At 48.2% G+C, this 15,704-nt stretch overlaps 1 protein-coding gene across 7 annotated transcripts in view; it reads left to right on the top strand.

Moving 5' to 3' along the window:
- Window positions 1-15,704, top strand: part of ABLIM3 (actin binding LIM protein family member 3) — a 171,385-nt gene that overhangs the window by 122,625 nt on the left and 33,056 nt on the right. For all 7 annotated transcript variants that reach the window (XM_088661834.1, XM_088661832.1, XM_088661833.1 and 4 more), the window contains 2 exons: window positions 2,254-2,380; window positions 3,754-3,847. In XM_088661834.1, the coding sequence (XP_088517960.1) occupies window positions 2,254-2,380; window positions 3,754-3,847 (221 nt within the window). The remainder of the gene's footprint in view (window positions 1-2,253; window positions 2,381-3,753; window positions 3,848-15,704) is intronic.

Here is a 15,704-nt window from a genome sequence, read left to right as displayed (position 1 = left end):
TCCCTGTTGTTTCAGAAAAGGAGGCAGGAAGAGTATATGCAAAGGCTACCCAGGTTAGAACGCCCCACAATATATAAAGGCAAAACATTTTGCTGTGGGAGTTTAAGATCATTTTGGTAGCCGCTGTAAAACATATAAGGCTTTCGTGATTATCTGCCTTTTCTTCCAGGATCCAGAGCAAACTTGCCTGAAGTGTTGTATGGCGCTTTTAAAAATAGCTGGAGGTTTCCCTAAGCCTTCCTAGTGGTGGAATGTAGCAAAAAAGGGTGAGCAGCCGGCAAGCCTGAGGGTAGCGTTGACAGATTAGTGAAGAGCGAGAAAAGGAGGGACAGCAAACGGAGCTTGAAGATCTGCTTCGTGTTTTCTCCCTCCAGCACTCTTGAGGTGTGGCAAGTGAAAAACAGCATCAGCAGTGATGGATGCCCTTCACCTTTTCATTGCACTCACTCTGTTGTTGCGGGAATGGATTTCCCAAAAGGATCAGCCCATCTTCTACATGGGCAGCAAAGCGGCTACTTGGAAATCTGGGGGATTCTCCACTTTTGAAGGAGCAGGAGGAAAGAGGCTGTCAGAGCACAGTCAAGGTCGTGGCTTCCAAGCCCATGTGCTTCCTGTCACTGGTCTCGGCAGACAGCGAAGGAAATGGGAAAGGAAGGGAAGCCAGTAAATAACGCCACAGACCAGACATGGCCAAGGCAGGCAGAGGTTAGGGAACAGCTCTTCCGATGTAGCCTTGCATCGAAAAATGCCCTTCCATTTCTATTAGTGGGAGACATGGGGTAGGTGGGGGCTGCCAGCAGAATGTCAACTACCAAATGGGGCAATGGGGCATGGAGATGAAACAAAGGGGCCCATGGTGCCCTCAAGTATCTGGTGGTGTGTAGAAGCTCCATCCATGTGCCCCAACTCTGTTTCTTTGCTTTCCTTTTCACTTCTGCCAGGCGCTCCTCGGTTAGGTTCTTCAAAAGCGAAGGTGCACCTGAATTGCCACATCTGGCTTGGTTTGAGCAGTTGGATCAGGAGGGGAAACAGCAAGGAAGAGGAAGGAATTGGCAGCCAGCTGGAATGTGGCCGTTCTTTCCACAGGCCTATTACATAAGCACCCTACTTGCCAGCAGTAAAATGTGGGAAACCAAGTCAGGCTCAACAAATGTGACCTAAAACAGGAAGTGCACTTTCTGCCCTAGGTGCTCATTTCAGCACAGGGCTGAGAGCAATATTTACAACTTTCAGCTTGCAATTTTGTGTGTGTGTTAGCTCAACAATTATTCTGGGAGCCACTTTGTGCCATTCTCCACTGTTCCCTTCTGGACAACCTTCTGGGGCCCACATTCCTGTGATAGGCGGGACCCAGAGGCAAAAGTGGGTGGCGCCACTAATGCAAAGTGTCCCATTGTAAAGCAGTGTCTTGTTCTCACTGGAGCATCCAGGGTCAGTCCAAGGTCAGGGTCCAAGCATACAGAGCTTACAACAAGGGTCAGGCAAGCAGCAAGGTCAGAACAACTTGTGATCAGAATGTGCAGAGGTTGACTCTTATCATCTACCTTCTTGCAGAGGAGGCCTTTCCTCTCAAGGAGACCTTTACTCCTGAGGAGCCCTTGGCACTTATTTGGACGAGACAGGTTTCCAATCTGCCATTCCCTCATGTCAGAGGCTGAGCTGACCCTGAGTGTGGGTGGCCCCTCCTTTGCCTCTTCATGAGACCTTGGCTCCTCACCCCTGATGGAGCCTGATCCAGGGCTTGGTGTAAGGCTGACACCTCCTGTTCCTCTTTTGGTGAGGACTCCACATCTCACCTCCCTGTGACATGGCAAGTAGGCTAGTTTCTACACATACACCCCTCTTTCCCCTCCATTCAGGCAAGAAAAAGGCACCATCAGATTTCAAGGACATATTCCAGCCAGGCAAAAGATGTGAAGGAGGTCTAGTGAGGGGTGTGGCCTGGGGAAAATTCTGAGGGCCAGACAAAGAGGCCTGGAGGGCTGCACTCCCCTCCTGGCCCTGAGGTCCTTCATCCCTGTGCTAGATAAATAGCTACTCCTTGCATAAAATTTGGACAGGACCCTGAAAATGGCACAGGGCTCCCAGAATGTCTGTACCATTTACTGCATGCCCTGTCATTCAAGTTAGTGCTGTCCATGATTCTGCAAGGCAGCATGCCATTGGTGGGCGCAGCTGTCCTTCAGTGTCTGCTTCTTAAACTGTTCAAGATACTGCTGCTGTGTTGTTAATTCTGCTTCGTTTGCTTCCCAGAATGTGCAGGTTGCAAGGAGGAGATCAAGCAAGGTCAGTCTCTCCTGGCCCTGGAGAAACAGTGGCATGTCAGCTGCTTCAAGTGCCAAACCTGTGGGATCGTCCTGACTGGAGAATACATCAGCAAGTGCGTGTCTCCTCCCCATGGCCTGCTGGCCCACATTCCTCATGTCTCTGCTGAGTGGGTGGGGATTGCTTCGAAGCTAAGCATTTGACCTGTGCCCTTGGAGAAGGTCTCCAGGCTGCACCACCTGGCATCTCTCGTTTGACTTTGTACCTTGCATCCAAGCTGGGAAAGAAAGAGTGACTCTTCTGTGCCTCCTCTTTTTCATTCCCTGTGTAAGGCACAAAGAGGGGAGTTGCACATCTCTTTCTCGGGAAAGATATGCAGCCTCCCTCCTGGAGGGAACCAGCAGATCACCTTTCCTACAAACGTCATTTGACAGGCCACAGGACTGCTGCAGTAAATACTGCACCTGTCTCCTGTGTGTAGATGGATGAGAGTTGAAACTGTGACGTTACAGACAGTGCCAGGAAATATTTGAGGCTATATAATGAGAGCAACGTTTTCTCTTGACTGAGTAATGCAGAGAAATTACTTTCATTGGCAGTAAAGCTATCTTAAATTCCCTCAAGATAATTGTTTGTAAAACTGCCATCAGTACTGAAAGTCACTGGACAGCGTCTGCTAGAATCCCATTTAAAAGCCACATTACATTTTTACTGTGCAGTTAGTGATTTAATTACTCAATACACACTGGTTAATCAATGGACACTTTTAGCCCTGGAGTAATCTAGGCGTGATAGGGCAAAGGATCTTCTGAATCCTTTCACACAGAAACAAATCCTTGTGCTAGCATAACATGTGGGTGTTTTTCTGAGTGCTGAGTTTGATTCCCAGTATATATGCAGCAGGCCAATAAAATAAAATAGTAGTCACATTGCAATTTGATCATTATATTTTGCAAGTTCCCTCCCCTCCCCTTTCCTAAACAAATATGAATGACTGTGTAGAAAGCGTAATGCGTGAAGCAGGTTTTGGTCAGACTTAACACTCCTCAAAGAAAAGTCTACAGACTATTTAATGCCTGCCTGCCTCCTTTAGTCTCCTTTATCAAAACTCCTCATGCTTTTCCCTCTGATTAAGATGTCAGAGCCCAAGCATGAGTCAGGGGCCTGCTCTCCGTTGGGCTAAGCATGGTCACAGTTCTTTCTTGCTGTTGGGTGGCCATTGCACTAGGTTACTTCTTCATTGTGTATAGACTGCATTAAGATCATTATCACATCTCAGTATCATAGCCCCTTTGTGAACTTAACTAGAGTTTCTGACTGGACACCAAAATAAGCTCCTGGCAGGCTGCTTTCCCCCTTGGTGCCCTTCACTTGAGCGCAGGTCACATTTCAGCATCATACAATAGAAATTCTGCTGAGGGGTGGGGGGAGATTCTTGACTATCCTTTTCCCTCTTCTAAACCTCATAGCCTGAATCTTTTCCCACAGGGATGGCATTCCATACTGTGAATCTGACTACCATGCCCAATTTGGCATTAAATGCGAGACCTGCAACCGGTACATCAGTGGCAGAGTCCTGGAGGTGAGCCCTTTCTCTAACACCAATGGTATTGTTGTCGTGATGTCAAGGAAGCTAAGCTTTGTGTTAGCAAGAGATACACAGGACACTATTTTTTTTTCCTTTCTGGCTTCCGCTCAGACTTGAGACTTCTCGTTACACAGGGATACATGCGGGGCTTTTTTAAAGCCAGAACTCAGTTCTGGCCCCTCTCAGGTGGGGACCATTGCCATTATAAAAGAACAGGAAAGGTGTCCATAGTAAGTTCTGACTCCCCTTGTTCTAGAAAAATGGTACTGGATACATGGATAGTGATTGGATGATGTAAGCAAGGGCTATCAGGTCAGGTGGTTTGGGGTTTTGTTTTTGTTTGTTTGTTTTTGTTCCTGGCACTTTCTAGGCTCTGGCGCTGATTTTACCCCAAAAGTAAAATAGAAATTGTAATAATGTCCCCGATGTAAAGCTGGGGTAAAAGACTGCTAGCTCTCCAAGTGACGCTGGACTACAACCCCCATCCTCCTTGACCGTTGGTCATTCTGGCTGGGGATGATAGGAGCTGGAGTCCAGAGATATATGAAGGGCCACAAGTTCGCCAGCCCTGTTGCAAGGGACTGGTTTTCTGGAAGGGTGTATGTTGCACTTCAGAATCTGAGTGACAGGAGGAGAAGCAGCAACTGTGCATTACGATTATATAGGCAAGCTTGGAGGATGCTAAATATAGCAGTCTATATATAACTGGAGTGGGGAGTGCTAAAAATTGGCACGGCTGTGTCTGAATTGCATAGCATTGGATTGTGCCTTTTCATTTATAATCTGGTGGCTGCAGTGGCATCCTCCAGGTCCAAGTATCATCGGGGGTTTTTCTGAAAGTTTGTTTCCATTCCTCATGATGACAGAGGAAAACACACTGAAAAGGTATGAGGAATGCAGTACAGTATCTGTTGTAAATAGCTCAGTTGGTTAGAGTCTGGTGCTGTTAATGCCAAGGTTGAACCCCTCTTGATCGGCCAGTGAGTCCCAACCGTCTTTCCTCAGTCAGCAGCAAATTAAATTAGAAACTTTCCTCATTTCTGGAAAAAGAACATTTGTTGAATCAAAATGAAGTAGACAAATGAAGCCATTTCAGGCAAATGTCTCCGATTTGCACCAACACGTTTTAGGTAAGCACAGAACTCCTCAGCTTCTGATAAAGCGCCAGTCTCATATCAGAAGAGCACTGCTGAGTCTAAGACCTATCGAGCCCACCATCCTGTTTCCCATAGCGGCCAACCAGATGCCTTTGGGAAGCCCATAATCAGGCTATGAGTGCCATCGCCCACTCCTGCTGTTATTCTCCAGCAACTGGTATTCAGAGTCATGCTGCCTCACATCCCTGTCATGAGAAGCAGCCAAGGACAGGTTCATCCTCTCTGAATTTGCCTACTGCTTAAGTTGATGGGCATCACTAGGCAATGAAGGAGCAAATTCCATCATTTAATTATGTGCTGTGTGAAGAAGTCCTTTGTTTCGTCTGTCTTGAATCTTCCGATGTTTAGCTTTGCTGGATGATCGCAGGTTCTGATAGTATGAGGCTGGGAGACATCTTCTATCGACATTCTCCCCACTATGCATAATTTTATTAACCTTTCTTGTGTGTATCCCCCACTTTCTTGCCTTTTTGCTGAACTAAAAAGTCCCAGATCTTTCCTGATAGGGAAGTGGCTCCAGTCCCCTGGTCATTTTGGGGTATGTGGCCTTTATCTGTACCTTTTCCACATCTACAATATCCTTTCTGACATGCAGCAGCCAGAACTGTGCACAGAAGTCCAGATATGATCACATCACAGATCAGTTTAAATGGTGCTGTATTATGGTATCCTCTTGAAGTGCGTAAATAAATTAGGCAAAAATAGCCGGGCGCTTTGTCCATCAAGTGCCCAATCTGTGCTCCCAGCCTGCAATAGAAGACCCCCTTCTTGGGATTTCAATTCTATCACTGCTGTGCCCCTGAAGAAAAGGAGGAGCTGTAGCTCAGTGCTAGAGCATCTGCTTTGCATGCAGAATGTCCTAAGTTTGATCCCCAGCATCTCCATGTAGGGCTAGGAGTATTCCCTGTCTAACATCCCTGCAGAGGTGTATTTAGGGGAGCACGGTTGGTTTGCCTGCACTGAAGGAGCGTCTCCACCTCCATCGTTCTGCCCGGACACTGAGGTCCAGCACCGAGGGCCTTCTGGCGGTTCCCTCATTGCGAGAAGCCAAGTTGCAGGGAACTAGACAGAGGGCCTTCTCGATAGTGGCGCCCGCCCTGTGGAACGCCCTCCCATCAGATGTCAAAGAGAAAAACAACTACCAGACTTTTAGAAGACATCTGAAGGCAGCCCTGTTTAGGGAGGCTTTTAATGTTTAATAAATCACTGTGTTTTATTTTTCTGTTGGAAGCCGCCCAGAGTGGCTTGGGAAACCCAGCCAGATGGGCGGGGTATAAATAATAAATTATTATTATTATTATTATTATTATTATTATTATTATTATTATTATGAGTGCCAAGCTGAGAGGTGTCACAGCAGACGCTGCAACAATGACAAACAATGGAAGGTGAGAGGGCGGGGGGGGCACCAGATTTTGGTGTCGCACAGAGTGAAATGTTACAGCCCCAATTCCTGGAGACCTGTCTCCGATCCCAGAGAGCTGCTGCCAGTCAAGTGCAGACAGTACTGAGATGGGTGGATCAGTGATCTGACTCACTGTAAGGCAGCTTCCTAGGTATGTATCTCCTCTCCCAAGTCCCAGGCATTTCAGAAATGCTGCTCGACTGTCTCTGTGGCTGCAAGAGCCATCAATTACCCTACCTGCCCTCCAGGTGACATGAGCTCATTTCTCAGATGCTCCTCTCCATCCATCTACCTGAGGGAATGCTCTGTCACCAGGTTCCACACCCTGCCTCTCTCTGTTGCTGTGGCAACAAATCCTGCACAGCTGTTAGCCATGCGGCAATGTGCTAGCAGGGAAAAGGAATTCATGGTGGATGAAGGCTGTGACTGCAAAGAGAAAATTGGGAGCCCAGGGCAAGCATTCCAGGACCCACAGGGATTGTGGAGTGAGATAATTAAAGTGTTGACACTCCAGGGTGTTGGAGGGCAGAACAGTGAATGGCAAAACAGAAGCGTTGTGTTAATGTAAATAGCAAGCCAGGTGGATTAAAACTGTGCTGGGTCTTCCTTTAACATGAGTCAGTGAAGATTACTTTTAAAGTCCTTTTTTAAGAGAGAGAGAGAGAGAGAGAGAGAGAGAGAGAGAGAGAGAGAGAGAGAGAGAGAATGAATTAATTTCCCCTAAAGCATGCAGCCACTGGGTGGCATTCAACTAAGTTTTAAATTAATGGTCCTAATGTACTCATTCATTGGAATGGGTCTATTCTGAATAAAATTTGGATGAATACCACCCACTGAATTTAAATGGGGCTCAGCTCATGCTGGGGCACAGATTCAGCTCCAGAATCTGTTTTCAGTGCCACATCTGATCCCTGAAATATGTGAAGAAATGGTAAAGCAAAATTTCTCAGAGCATGTGCAGAGTTTTCCCCTGAACAACTGCAGCCTGTCACAATCAATTTAGGAACAAGGAGGAAGGCAGATGGAAGGCTTGAAATTGGCACCTCTCTTATCAGAAACTGAGCCCTGGCAGGGAGGTAATGAGGCCTGCCAGTCCTGCCACAGACAATTCTTTTCGTAGACTTTGAAAGATCCATGGACACGCCACTTTTGCATGGTTAGGTGCTTGTCAGTTTCATGTCAAGCTTTTGCCTCCCCACACCTGCACTGGCCATCTGCTTCCCAGACTTTAATGAAGGCCTGTCTCCAGAGTGAAATTGACATGAAACTGCCACACATCCAACCATCTGACTATTCAAAAGCCCGCACTAAAAGGCTCCTAAGACCCAGAGCGTATGAAGCAGCCCCTGAAGGCCGGGAGCTTAAGCATTAAGTCAGTTTGCCAGCTGAAATTCAGTTGTCCCTCCATGCCATCTGTCTGCCCCACACAGTCAAGCCAAGACGTGTGGAGCAGCCCTGTAAATGTGTTTTAATCTTACAGCCTGGCACAAAGGAGGGCAGCAATGCGAAGAGTGCCTTGATTCTAAGCATTTGGCCAGTTGATCTTCACTAGGCGTGCAACCTCTTAAATGTTGCTGCAGCTCAGTAGCAGAGATGACCTGATTGTAAGCTTCAGAATGCATAGAGCAGGTTGGAAGACTTCCAGAAGAGCAAGATCATTGGATTTGCTCTCCAGAGCTGAGTTCCTGAGATATGGCTTAATTTTTTTCTCAATGGCTAAGAGTCCCTTCGCTTCAACTGCAAAAGGCAAACTCTTGTGTTTCCACCACCGACATGGAGGGGAACCAAATGTCTGAAAACACAAAACAAATGTGAGCTTCCCAGGCTGCTGCGTCTCAATTTTTGGACACGTTTTCAGAAACATCTCTCCTCTCTGCCTCCTGTGCTGTTCTAAATAGACACAAATAGTGGACCTGACCTTCATATTTACCAGAACATTTGAGACAAGCCTTATTCAGCACCTTCTTTTTACTCCTTGATTTCCTGAATTGAGTCTCTCTAGGGGGATCCCTGGAGCCTGGTCATGGGGAACTCCTTGTCTAATCCTGACGATGGGATTGGCTGCAAATAGGTCAGCTGGGCTCTGGGAAGAGTCTGCGTGTGACCCTGGAGCACAATGCAAAGTGGAGGCATTGTTACGCCTGATGTGTTGCGTAATGATGGCTGCAGAGCCATGGGGCAATGGAGAGGTCCTGTGGGCATGGGGCAACCTCTTCTTCTGAGAAAAATCCAGAGCACAGTCCCTTTGCTGTCTTTTCCAGTCATATCTTGGCATGGAAACTCAGCCTCTCAGGGGTTGCCTTGCTTGTGCTGAGCACCGGAGGTGGTGTCTCCTAGGAAGACTGCAGTGATCACAAATCAGACAGGATGGTGGGGATGCCCAGGAGTTTGGTGCCCAGAGGGTAGTAATGCCTAGGATCCTATTGCCCTCCAAGCAGTAGGCTCCCATCATCCTTCTTGACAAAGTGTGGCATAAGTGTGCCTTTAACTATCCTCAGCCATAATCAGCCATCATATGCTTACGCCTCTGGTTGTCCCATATGGCTCTAAGATGTGCAGCCAGCTATGGATGATTAATGAGTCTTAAAGGAACGACAGTGACACACACCCCTTTGAATTATAATAAGCAGTATATTCATAGTAGGCAGCACTGGGCTCTCACAATGACTGTAATTTTAATCAGTATAAAATAAACAAGGTGGTTGTGATTTGGTCTGTCGGGAAACTGCTAGAGGTGAGGCTGAGATGGCTTGGGGACTTCCTTCACTTGTCGGTCAACCCAATTCCAGAAAAGGCAGGTTGGATTTGGTGGCTGGAGTATCTAGTTCAGGGGTGGGGAACCTCTGACTCACTGTGCCTCCAAAACACCACGGGGAAAGCGTGCTTAATTTTTTTGTACCCTGCAAGAGAAGTGTTTCTGGTTCCAAGATCAGCGTGTCTCTTAATGTTCTGAGAGACCAAATCAAAAAGGGAAAGTAGCCCCTTCTAGTTTTACTGTATGATTACCATTCAGCAAAAGGTAATAAAACACAATAAAGCAAACTGCAAAATAAACAAAACTATAAAGCCAAGGCAGTTAAACATCACTAAAAGCAATAAAATCAAGCAACCAGCTAAAAACAATTATGACATATTTTTCAAGTTGGCTGCTGGACCAAAGGAACTGTAGACTAAATGGAGAAGTAATATGGGATGGAATTTTGATGAGGACGACATCATCATGCAGACACTGTGGAAACTTGCATGAACAAGCAGTAATGTTTGGAAATGGCCACAATTTAAAAACAAACAAACAAACAAACCAGTCCTATTCCTAGCAGAAACTCTCTGTCCTATTTTTATCCTGCTCTTTCATTAAGAGATAAGGTCAGTGAGGGTTTCCCACCAACACACATCCCTTGTAGTCCATACTTAATTGTAGAATTGGGCAGCACATAATTGTCCCAGCCCTAGACCTCCTACGGACTAGGAGAGACCCTAGCGTGCTAGACAGAAAGGGGAGGGGCTCTGTCTCCCCCCAGTACCATTTGGCAGCATGAAGCAAGGGCCAGGTGGAAAGTGATGGGAGCCAAGGGATGCTGCTGCACGAGTGGGATCAGCCCAGGGGCATTTCTTTTGCACTGGGAGCTTAGCGCTTGATCCTATATGAGCTGCCGCCTCAGTCCAGTGGCTCATAGGATTGGGTTGCAAATCCCACAGAACCTTTTACTTCTCCTCTGAGAGCAGGTCTCTGGGCTTAAGCAGCCAGCTTCCTTGACACAACTGCATTAGATGGCATCAATCTGTTATTTGATTTTTATACCCATATCACTTTAGTGACAGGCAAATCCTGCAGTGACTCAGCCAACATGTTCTCATAAATCTCCATGGAGCTCTTCCAGAGGATGCGTAGATTAGCAGGGAGAGTGTCTTGCTGAAGGCACTGGAGAATTTCTGCAAAGGTGGAGCAGGGAGGGGAGGAAGAAGACATTTGTTGCTTTTAGCTGTAAGCAACTGAGTGATTCATTCACTCCATTTGCATGATCATCATTGATTTCCGTATTCCCGCCCTTTAAAACTAGGAAACGTGTGAGGAGAAACATTGGATAATGCAACAACACAACAGAGGGCTGAAGCAGTAGTCTTGGCTGTCTTTTTAGCAGCTCAGCTGGCTCCTTTTCTTCTTCTTTTCTATGTGTTGAATGAGTCTTGCATCAGGATGAGGGAGGAATTTGATTCCATCTACAATCAACCTACCAAATCTGCACTTTCTGAAACAATATGCAAACTGAAACCCAGCCATCCTTTGGAATTTGCATTTCTTTGAATTTTGCAATAAAGTTCTGCGGCCAAGAAATGTGTACAAAAATGCATACACTAGAATAAAGTGTGCATAAAAATACTTATTGAATGAAAATAATATATAAAATCTCATTGTGACAGGGAACAATGCTTTGTAAAAAAATATTGTTTACGTTGTGGAAATTGCATGATTATGTATGTTAGCAGAAATTCACATGAAAATGCTGGTGAATTTTCAGGAGCTCTATCTATCTATCTATCTATGCATATGTGGCAAAATGATTTGGAAATGTCAAGGACTGAATTTAAGATTAGAAAAATGAGAAACTGACAAAAACCAAAAGTAATAGGTTCAACCTTTCCTAGCTTGCACTGAGGACAAATTGACTCCCAATTTGTCCCAGTGGATACCACCCACCAGTGGTTGGCAAAACTGGTGCACCATTGCTTGATTGCTATGCTGACAACCTAACTGGCAACTCTGTGTTGTGAGACTCACATGGCCCTTTCTTAAGAAAGCCATTACTGGTTTTAATGCTGGCTTTATCTTTAAAAGTCCCTTCTCTAATTAAAAGCCTTCACTATCCTTTCCCCTCCCCACACCCTTCAACAATCCCTCATCCTTCTTTCTATTATTATTATGTTGTTGTTGTTGTTGTTGTTGTTGTTGTTGTTGTTGTTGTTGCTGCTGCTGCTGCTGCTGCTGTAAAATGTCCCTTTGGGAGCAGTGCTTTGCACAGAATGGGGCTGATTGCACCAAGTTAAACCAGTGGTTGCATCTGAGCTATGAAGCCCTGCAAGTGAGCCTATAATTGAAATCCTAGCAGACACTTTTGAATGGAAGCAAGCTACCAATTAAGCCTATTATCCTTGTTTTAAAGGGCAGGGAGAACAGCCCTCTTACATCACAAGTGGGCGAAATAGTAGGTTGCTATTTCTAATCCTGTTGAAGGCAACAGAAAAATAAAAGTTGCCCTCTCAAGAGAAATCGGGACTGAATACTCAGATAGCAAACATGGCTTCCGTTTGTGCTCATTCGGCGTAGACTTGAACATTCAACTTCATTGCAGCCATTGCTCAGTCTGTCCAGTATCACCAGATGATGATGGTTCGTATAGTGACAGCTTGTAAAACAAGAATGTCACACTATTCCAGTGGTAGTTCACAGCTAGGATGACACCCTGGGCTTGGCTGTGCTGTGACTTGTCACCCTGCCCAACTCTAGCAAAGTCACTGGATTGACATAAGCTGAAAGTTGGTGGGAAATGATGACCCTTTTATTCAGTGCGACAGATCTGAGCTTGGGGGCTTTCTTTGTTGCAGAGCTATCACTAGGGTGGATCCCACAAGCTCTCTCCCCCTGTAATCTTCAAACGACCCCATAGATTATGTCAAAGACTAATGCAGAATTCTGAGTTTGAAGAACCAACTTTGTGTTTCAGTGGCTAGCTGCCATTCTGCTGTCCAGTTTTATACCCAACAGCCACTCCATTTGCTAGGTGTAAATCAGAGCAAACATCAATCTGGAGAAAACCCAGTTGACATTTGCTCTGATTCAGTGGTAAACAGTGGATTTTCCCAAGGGAAAGTAGTGGGGCAAGCAGAAGTGTGGATGAGCCCTGGAACTCTGGCACTGGAAAAAAAGAAACACCCTGCACTGTGTTTCTCACGGTGGGCAATGAGATGACTAGCCCACCCCACTGTTGTTCCCCAATGACTGGTATTGGCATCAGAGCCATCATAACTAGTGGTCATTGACAGCTTTTATTGCCATAGAAATTGCAGCCATGTGGAGGGGACACCAATCTGGATTGGGACCACAGTGGGGGGCAAAGGATTAAAGAGCCCCCACAGCCACCAGCACTGCATACCACAGTCCTAATCTGAACTGGAGCTGGTCGGTGCTTGCTATTTCTGCAAGAAATAATATGTGCTCAAGGACTAGCCATGTGTTTAACATTAACATGGAATTGGCCCTTAGTTTCCAAGTGCTGGTTTTGAGTTTTCTGAACTGCCTGGGTATTTCAGATTATTATTCCCACCTAGAGATCAAATTATTTTAGAGCATCACTCCTCTGGGACTCTTCCTTGATTGTTGTCTCCTAGGAGTAGATCCTTTTTGGTTGTGGCTCCTTATTTAACCTTGGGACTCTCTTCATTGATCTAGCCCAGGCATCCCCAAACTGCGGCCCTCCAGATGTTTTGGCCTACAACTCCCATGATCCCTAGCTAAGAGGACCAGTGGTCAGGGATGATAGGAATTGTAGTCCAAAATATCTGGAGGGCCGAAGTTTGGGGATGCCTAATAAAATGTACTCGGAGTCGAGAGTGAATTTCATGCTCTTTATTCAGCTCATAGTCATCAAGGAGAAGAGGAGAAGAAGAATGGCTCTTTTCCCAAAACCATCTGCTTATATACATTATTTACACAATGGGCCTTGCGTGATTGGCTACTTCAGGGCTACACCTGTGGGCCAATTATATTGTGGATTGACTTCTGCCTGCAGCCGGATTGGCTGCTCCTACAGGCCAATCAGGTAGCAGATTCACTTCTGCCAGCCGCCTGATTGGCTGCTCCAGCAGGCCAATCAGGTTGCGGATTCACTTCCACCTGGAGTTGGATTGGGTAGCTCCCGCTGATTCTGAATCCTATTGTTCTAGGATTCAGCTCAGTACATAACACCCCTCCCCTCTAAGTTCCAGTCCTGCCCGGGAAGTTGCATTCGTAGTCCCCAAGGTCTGCTGGCCGCCTCCGTGTGCGTTGTGGCCTGGGGTGTTCCTTGGTCAGGGGTTCTGGTTCTGGCTCGTGTTCTGAGGCTGCTGGCTGTGCCGGGGCTGTCTGGTCTGGCGCCACTGAAGCACTAGGTTGTGGCTCTGGTTCCGGTGTCCTTCCAGCCTCGGGGCGCCCCTCTGTGCCTACTGCTTCTGCTTCCCCTGCCCACCCCTCTCGCTCTACAGGCCTCACTGCCCTGCTGTCCCCTTGGGACCCCTCTGTCCCGCTCTCCTCCCGGGTTCCTCCTGGGAATCGTCGCCGTAGCTGGTCGCAGTGGCGGCGCCAACATTGCCCCCCTTCCGTTAGTACCTCGTACGACACGGGACCGGTCACCTTGGTGACTGTGGCGGGTACCCATGCTGGGCCTGCCCCAAAATTCTTTGCGTACACTGCGTCCTGGGCCACAAATGTCCGGGGGTTCCTGCCTTTCCCCACCACTACCTCATCCTGAGCTCTGTCGGGGTGAAGTCGGTCCAGTCTAGTTGCAAGGCGCCGGCCCATTAGTAGTTCAGCTGGGCTCCGGCCCGTCGTTGTGCTTGGGGTGCTGTGCTGTGCTAGAAGAAATGCGGCAAGGCGGTATTCCCAGTCCCCTTGTGTCATGCGGCGGAGGCTGTCTTTGGTGGTCCGCACCATGCGCTCCGCTTGGCCATTGGTGGCAGGGTGGAATGGTGCTGAGCGGATGTGGCGGATGGCGTTCTGCACTGTGAAGGTCTGGAACTCCTCTGACGTGAATGCGGTTCCATTGTCTGAGACGAGGGTGTCAGGGAGCCCGTGGGTTGCAAAAAGCTTACGTAGTACCCGGATGGCTGCCGCCGTAGAAGTGGACGGTACCAGTGCGACCTCCAGCCATTTGGTGTAGGAATCCACCACTATGAAGAATGTTTTTCCCTGGAAGGGGCCAGCGAAGTCCACGTGCAAGCGTGACCATGGATGTCGGGCGGACTCCCAGGGCTGGACTGGGGCCCTTGGGGGATCCGGGCGGGATTCTTGGCAGGTCTGGCAGTGTTGGACCCAGGCCTCTATCTCTCTGTCAATCCCCGGCCACCACACATAACTCCTGGCAAGGGCCTTCATCCTCACTACCCCTGGGTGTGTCTCGTGTAGGGCTGTGAGGACCCTTTTGCGGAGGGGCTGGGGAACAACAACCCTGCTTCCCCATAACAGGCACCCCTTGTGGGCCGACAGTTCATGTTTGCGGTTTGTGTAGCCAGCGAATTCTGGCCCGGGGCTGCTGCTGGGCCATCCTCGCCACACCCAGTCCAGGACCCGGGAGATGACCCTATCTTTTGTGGAATGGTGCGCAACTTCTTGTGCCTGAATGGGTCGGTCGGGAAGCAGCTCCAGGGTCATAACCTCTTGCGCAGGTGCTGGGTCGGGGCCTGTTTCTGGTAGTGGTAGCCTGCTGAGTGCGTCTGCGTGGCCCATCGCCTTCCCAGGGCGGTGGATTAGTGCATACTGGTAGCCGGCAAGGAAAATTGACCACCTGAGGACACGTGGAGACAACACTTGGGGGGTCTGCTTCTCGGGGGCAAACAGGCCAAGCAACGGCTTGTGGTCAGTCACTATGGTAAAGGGCCGCCCGTACAAGAAATCATGGAATTTTTTTACGCCCTTCACGATTGCCAGACCCTCCTTGTCAATCTGTGAGTAGTTTCGTTCGGCTGCAGCAAGCGTCTGGGAGAAGTATGCCACCGGCACCTCTCTTCCATCCGGGAGTTGGTGTCCCAGGACAGCGCCGATGCCATAGGGAGAGGCGTCGCATGCCAGCACCACTGGCAGCCTCTCGTCGAAGTGTGCCAAGACCGAGTTCGAGACGAGCAAGTCCTTGACTGCCTGGAATGCGGCCCTTTGTCGCTGGCCCCACACCCAAGGGGCCCTTTTATCTAGGAGTCTGTGTAGGGGCTCCGCTACCGCTGCCTTATGGGGAAGGAAGGCATGGTAAAAGTTCAATAGTCCCAAGAATGACTGAAGTTCGGGCTTGCTCTTGGGCGCTGGGGCCTCACAAATGGCCCGTACCTTGTCACCGGTTGGATGGACCCCTTCTGCGTCCACCTTAAATCCCAGAAAGTCCACCTGCGGCACTCCCAGTAAACACTTTTCCCGCTTCACCTTGAGGCCCGCCGTCTGGAAACGGTGCAGGACGGAGCGGAGGCGGTCCTCAAATTCCTCTGGTGTGGGCCCGGCGATCAGTACATCATCGAAGAAGGGGGTGACGCCCGGAATCCCTTTAAGGAG

Source organism: Zootoca vivipara, chromosome 2 (assembly GCF_965207765.1).
Source record: "Zootoca vivipara chromosome 2, rZooViv2.hap1.1, whole genome shotgun sequence".
Taxonomy (NCBI): Eukaryota; Metazoa; Chordata; class Lepidosauria; order Squamata; family Lacertidae; genus Zootoca; species Zootoca vivipara.
The sequence above is the reverse complement of the archived record's forward strand: the minus strand, read 5'-3'. Positions and strand labels throughout refer to the sequence as shown.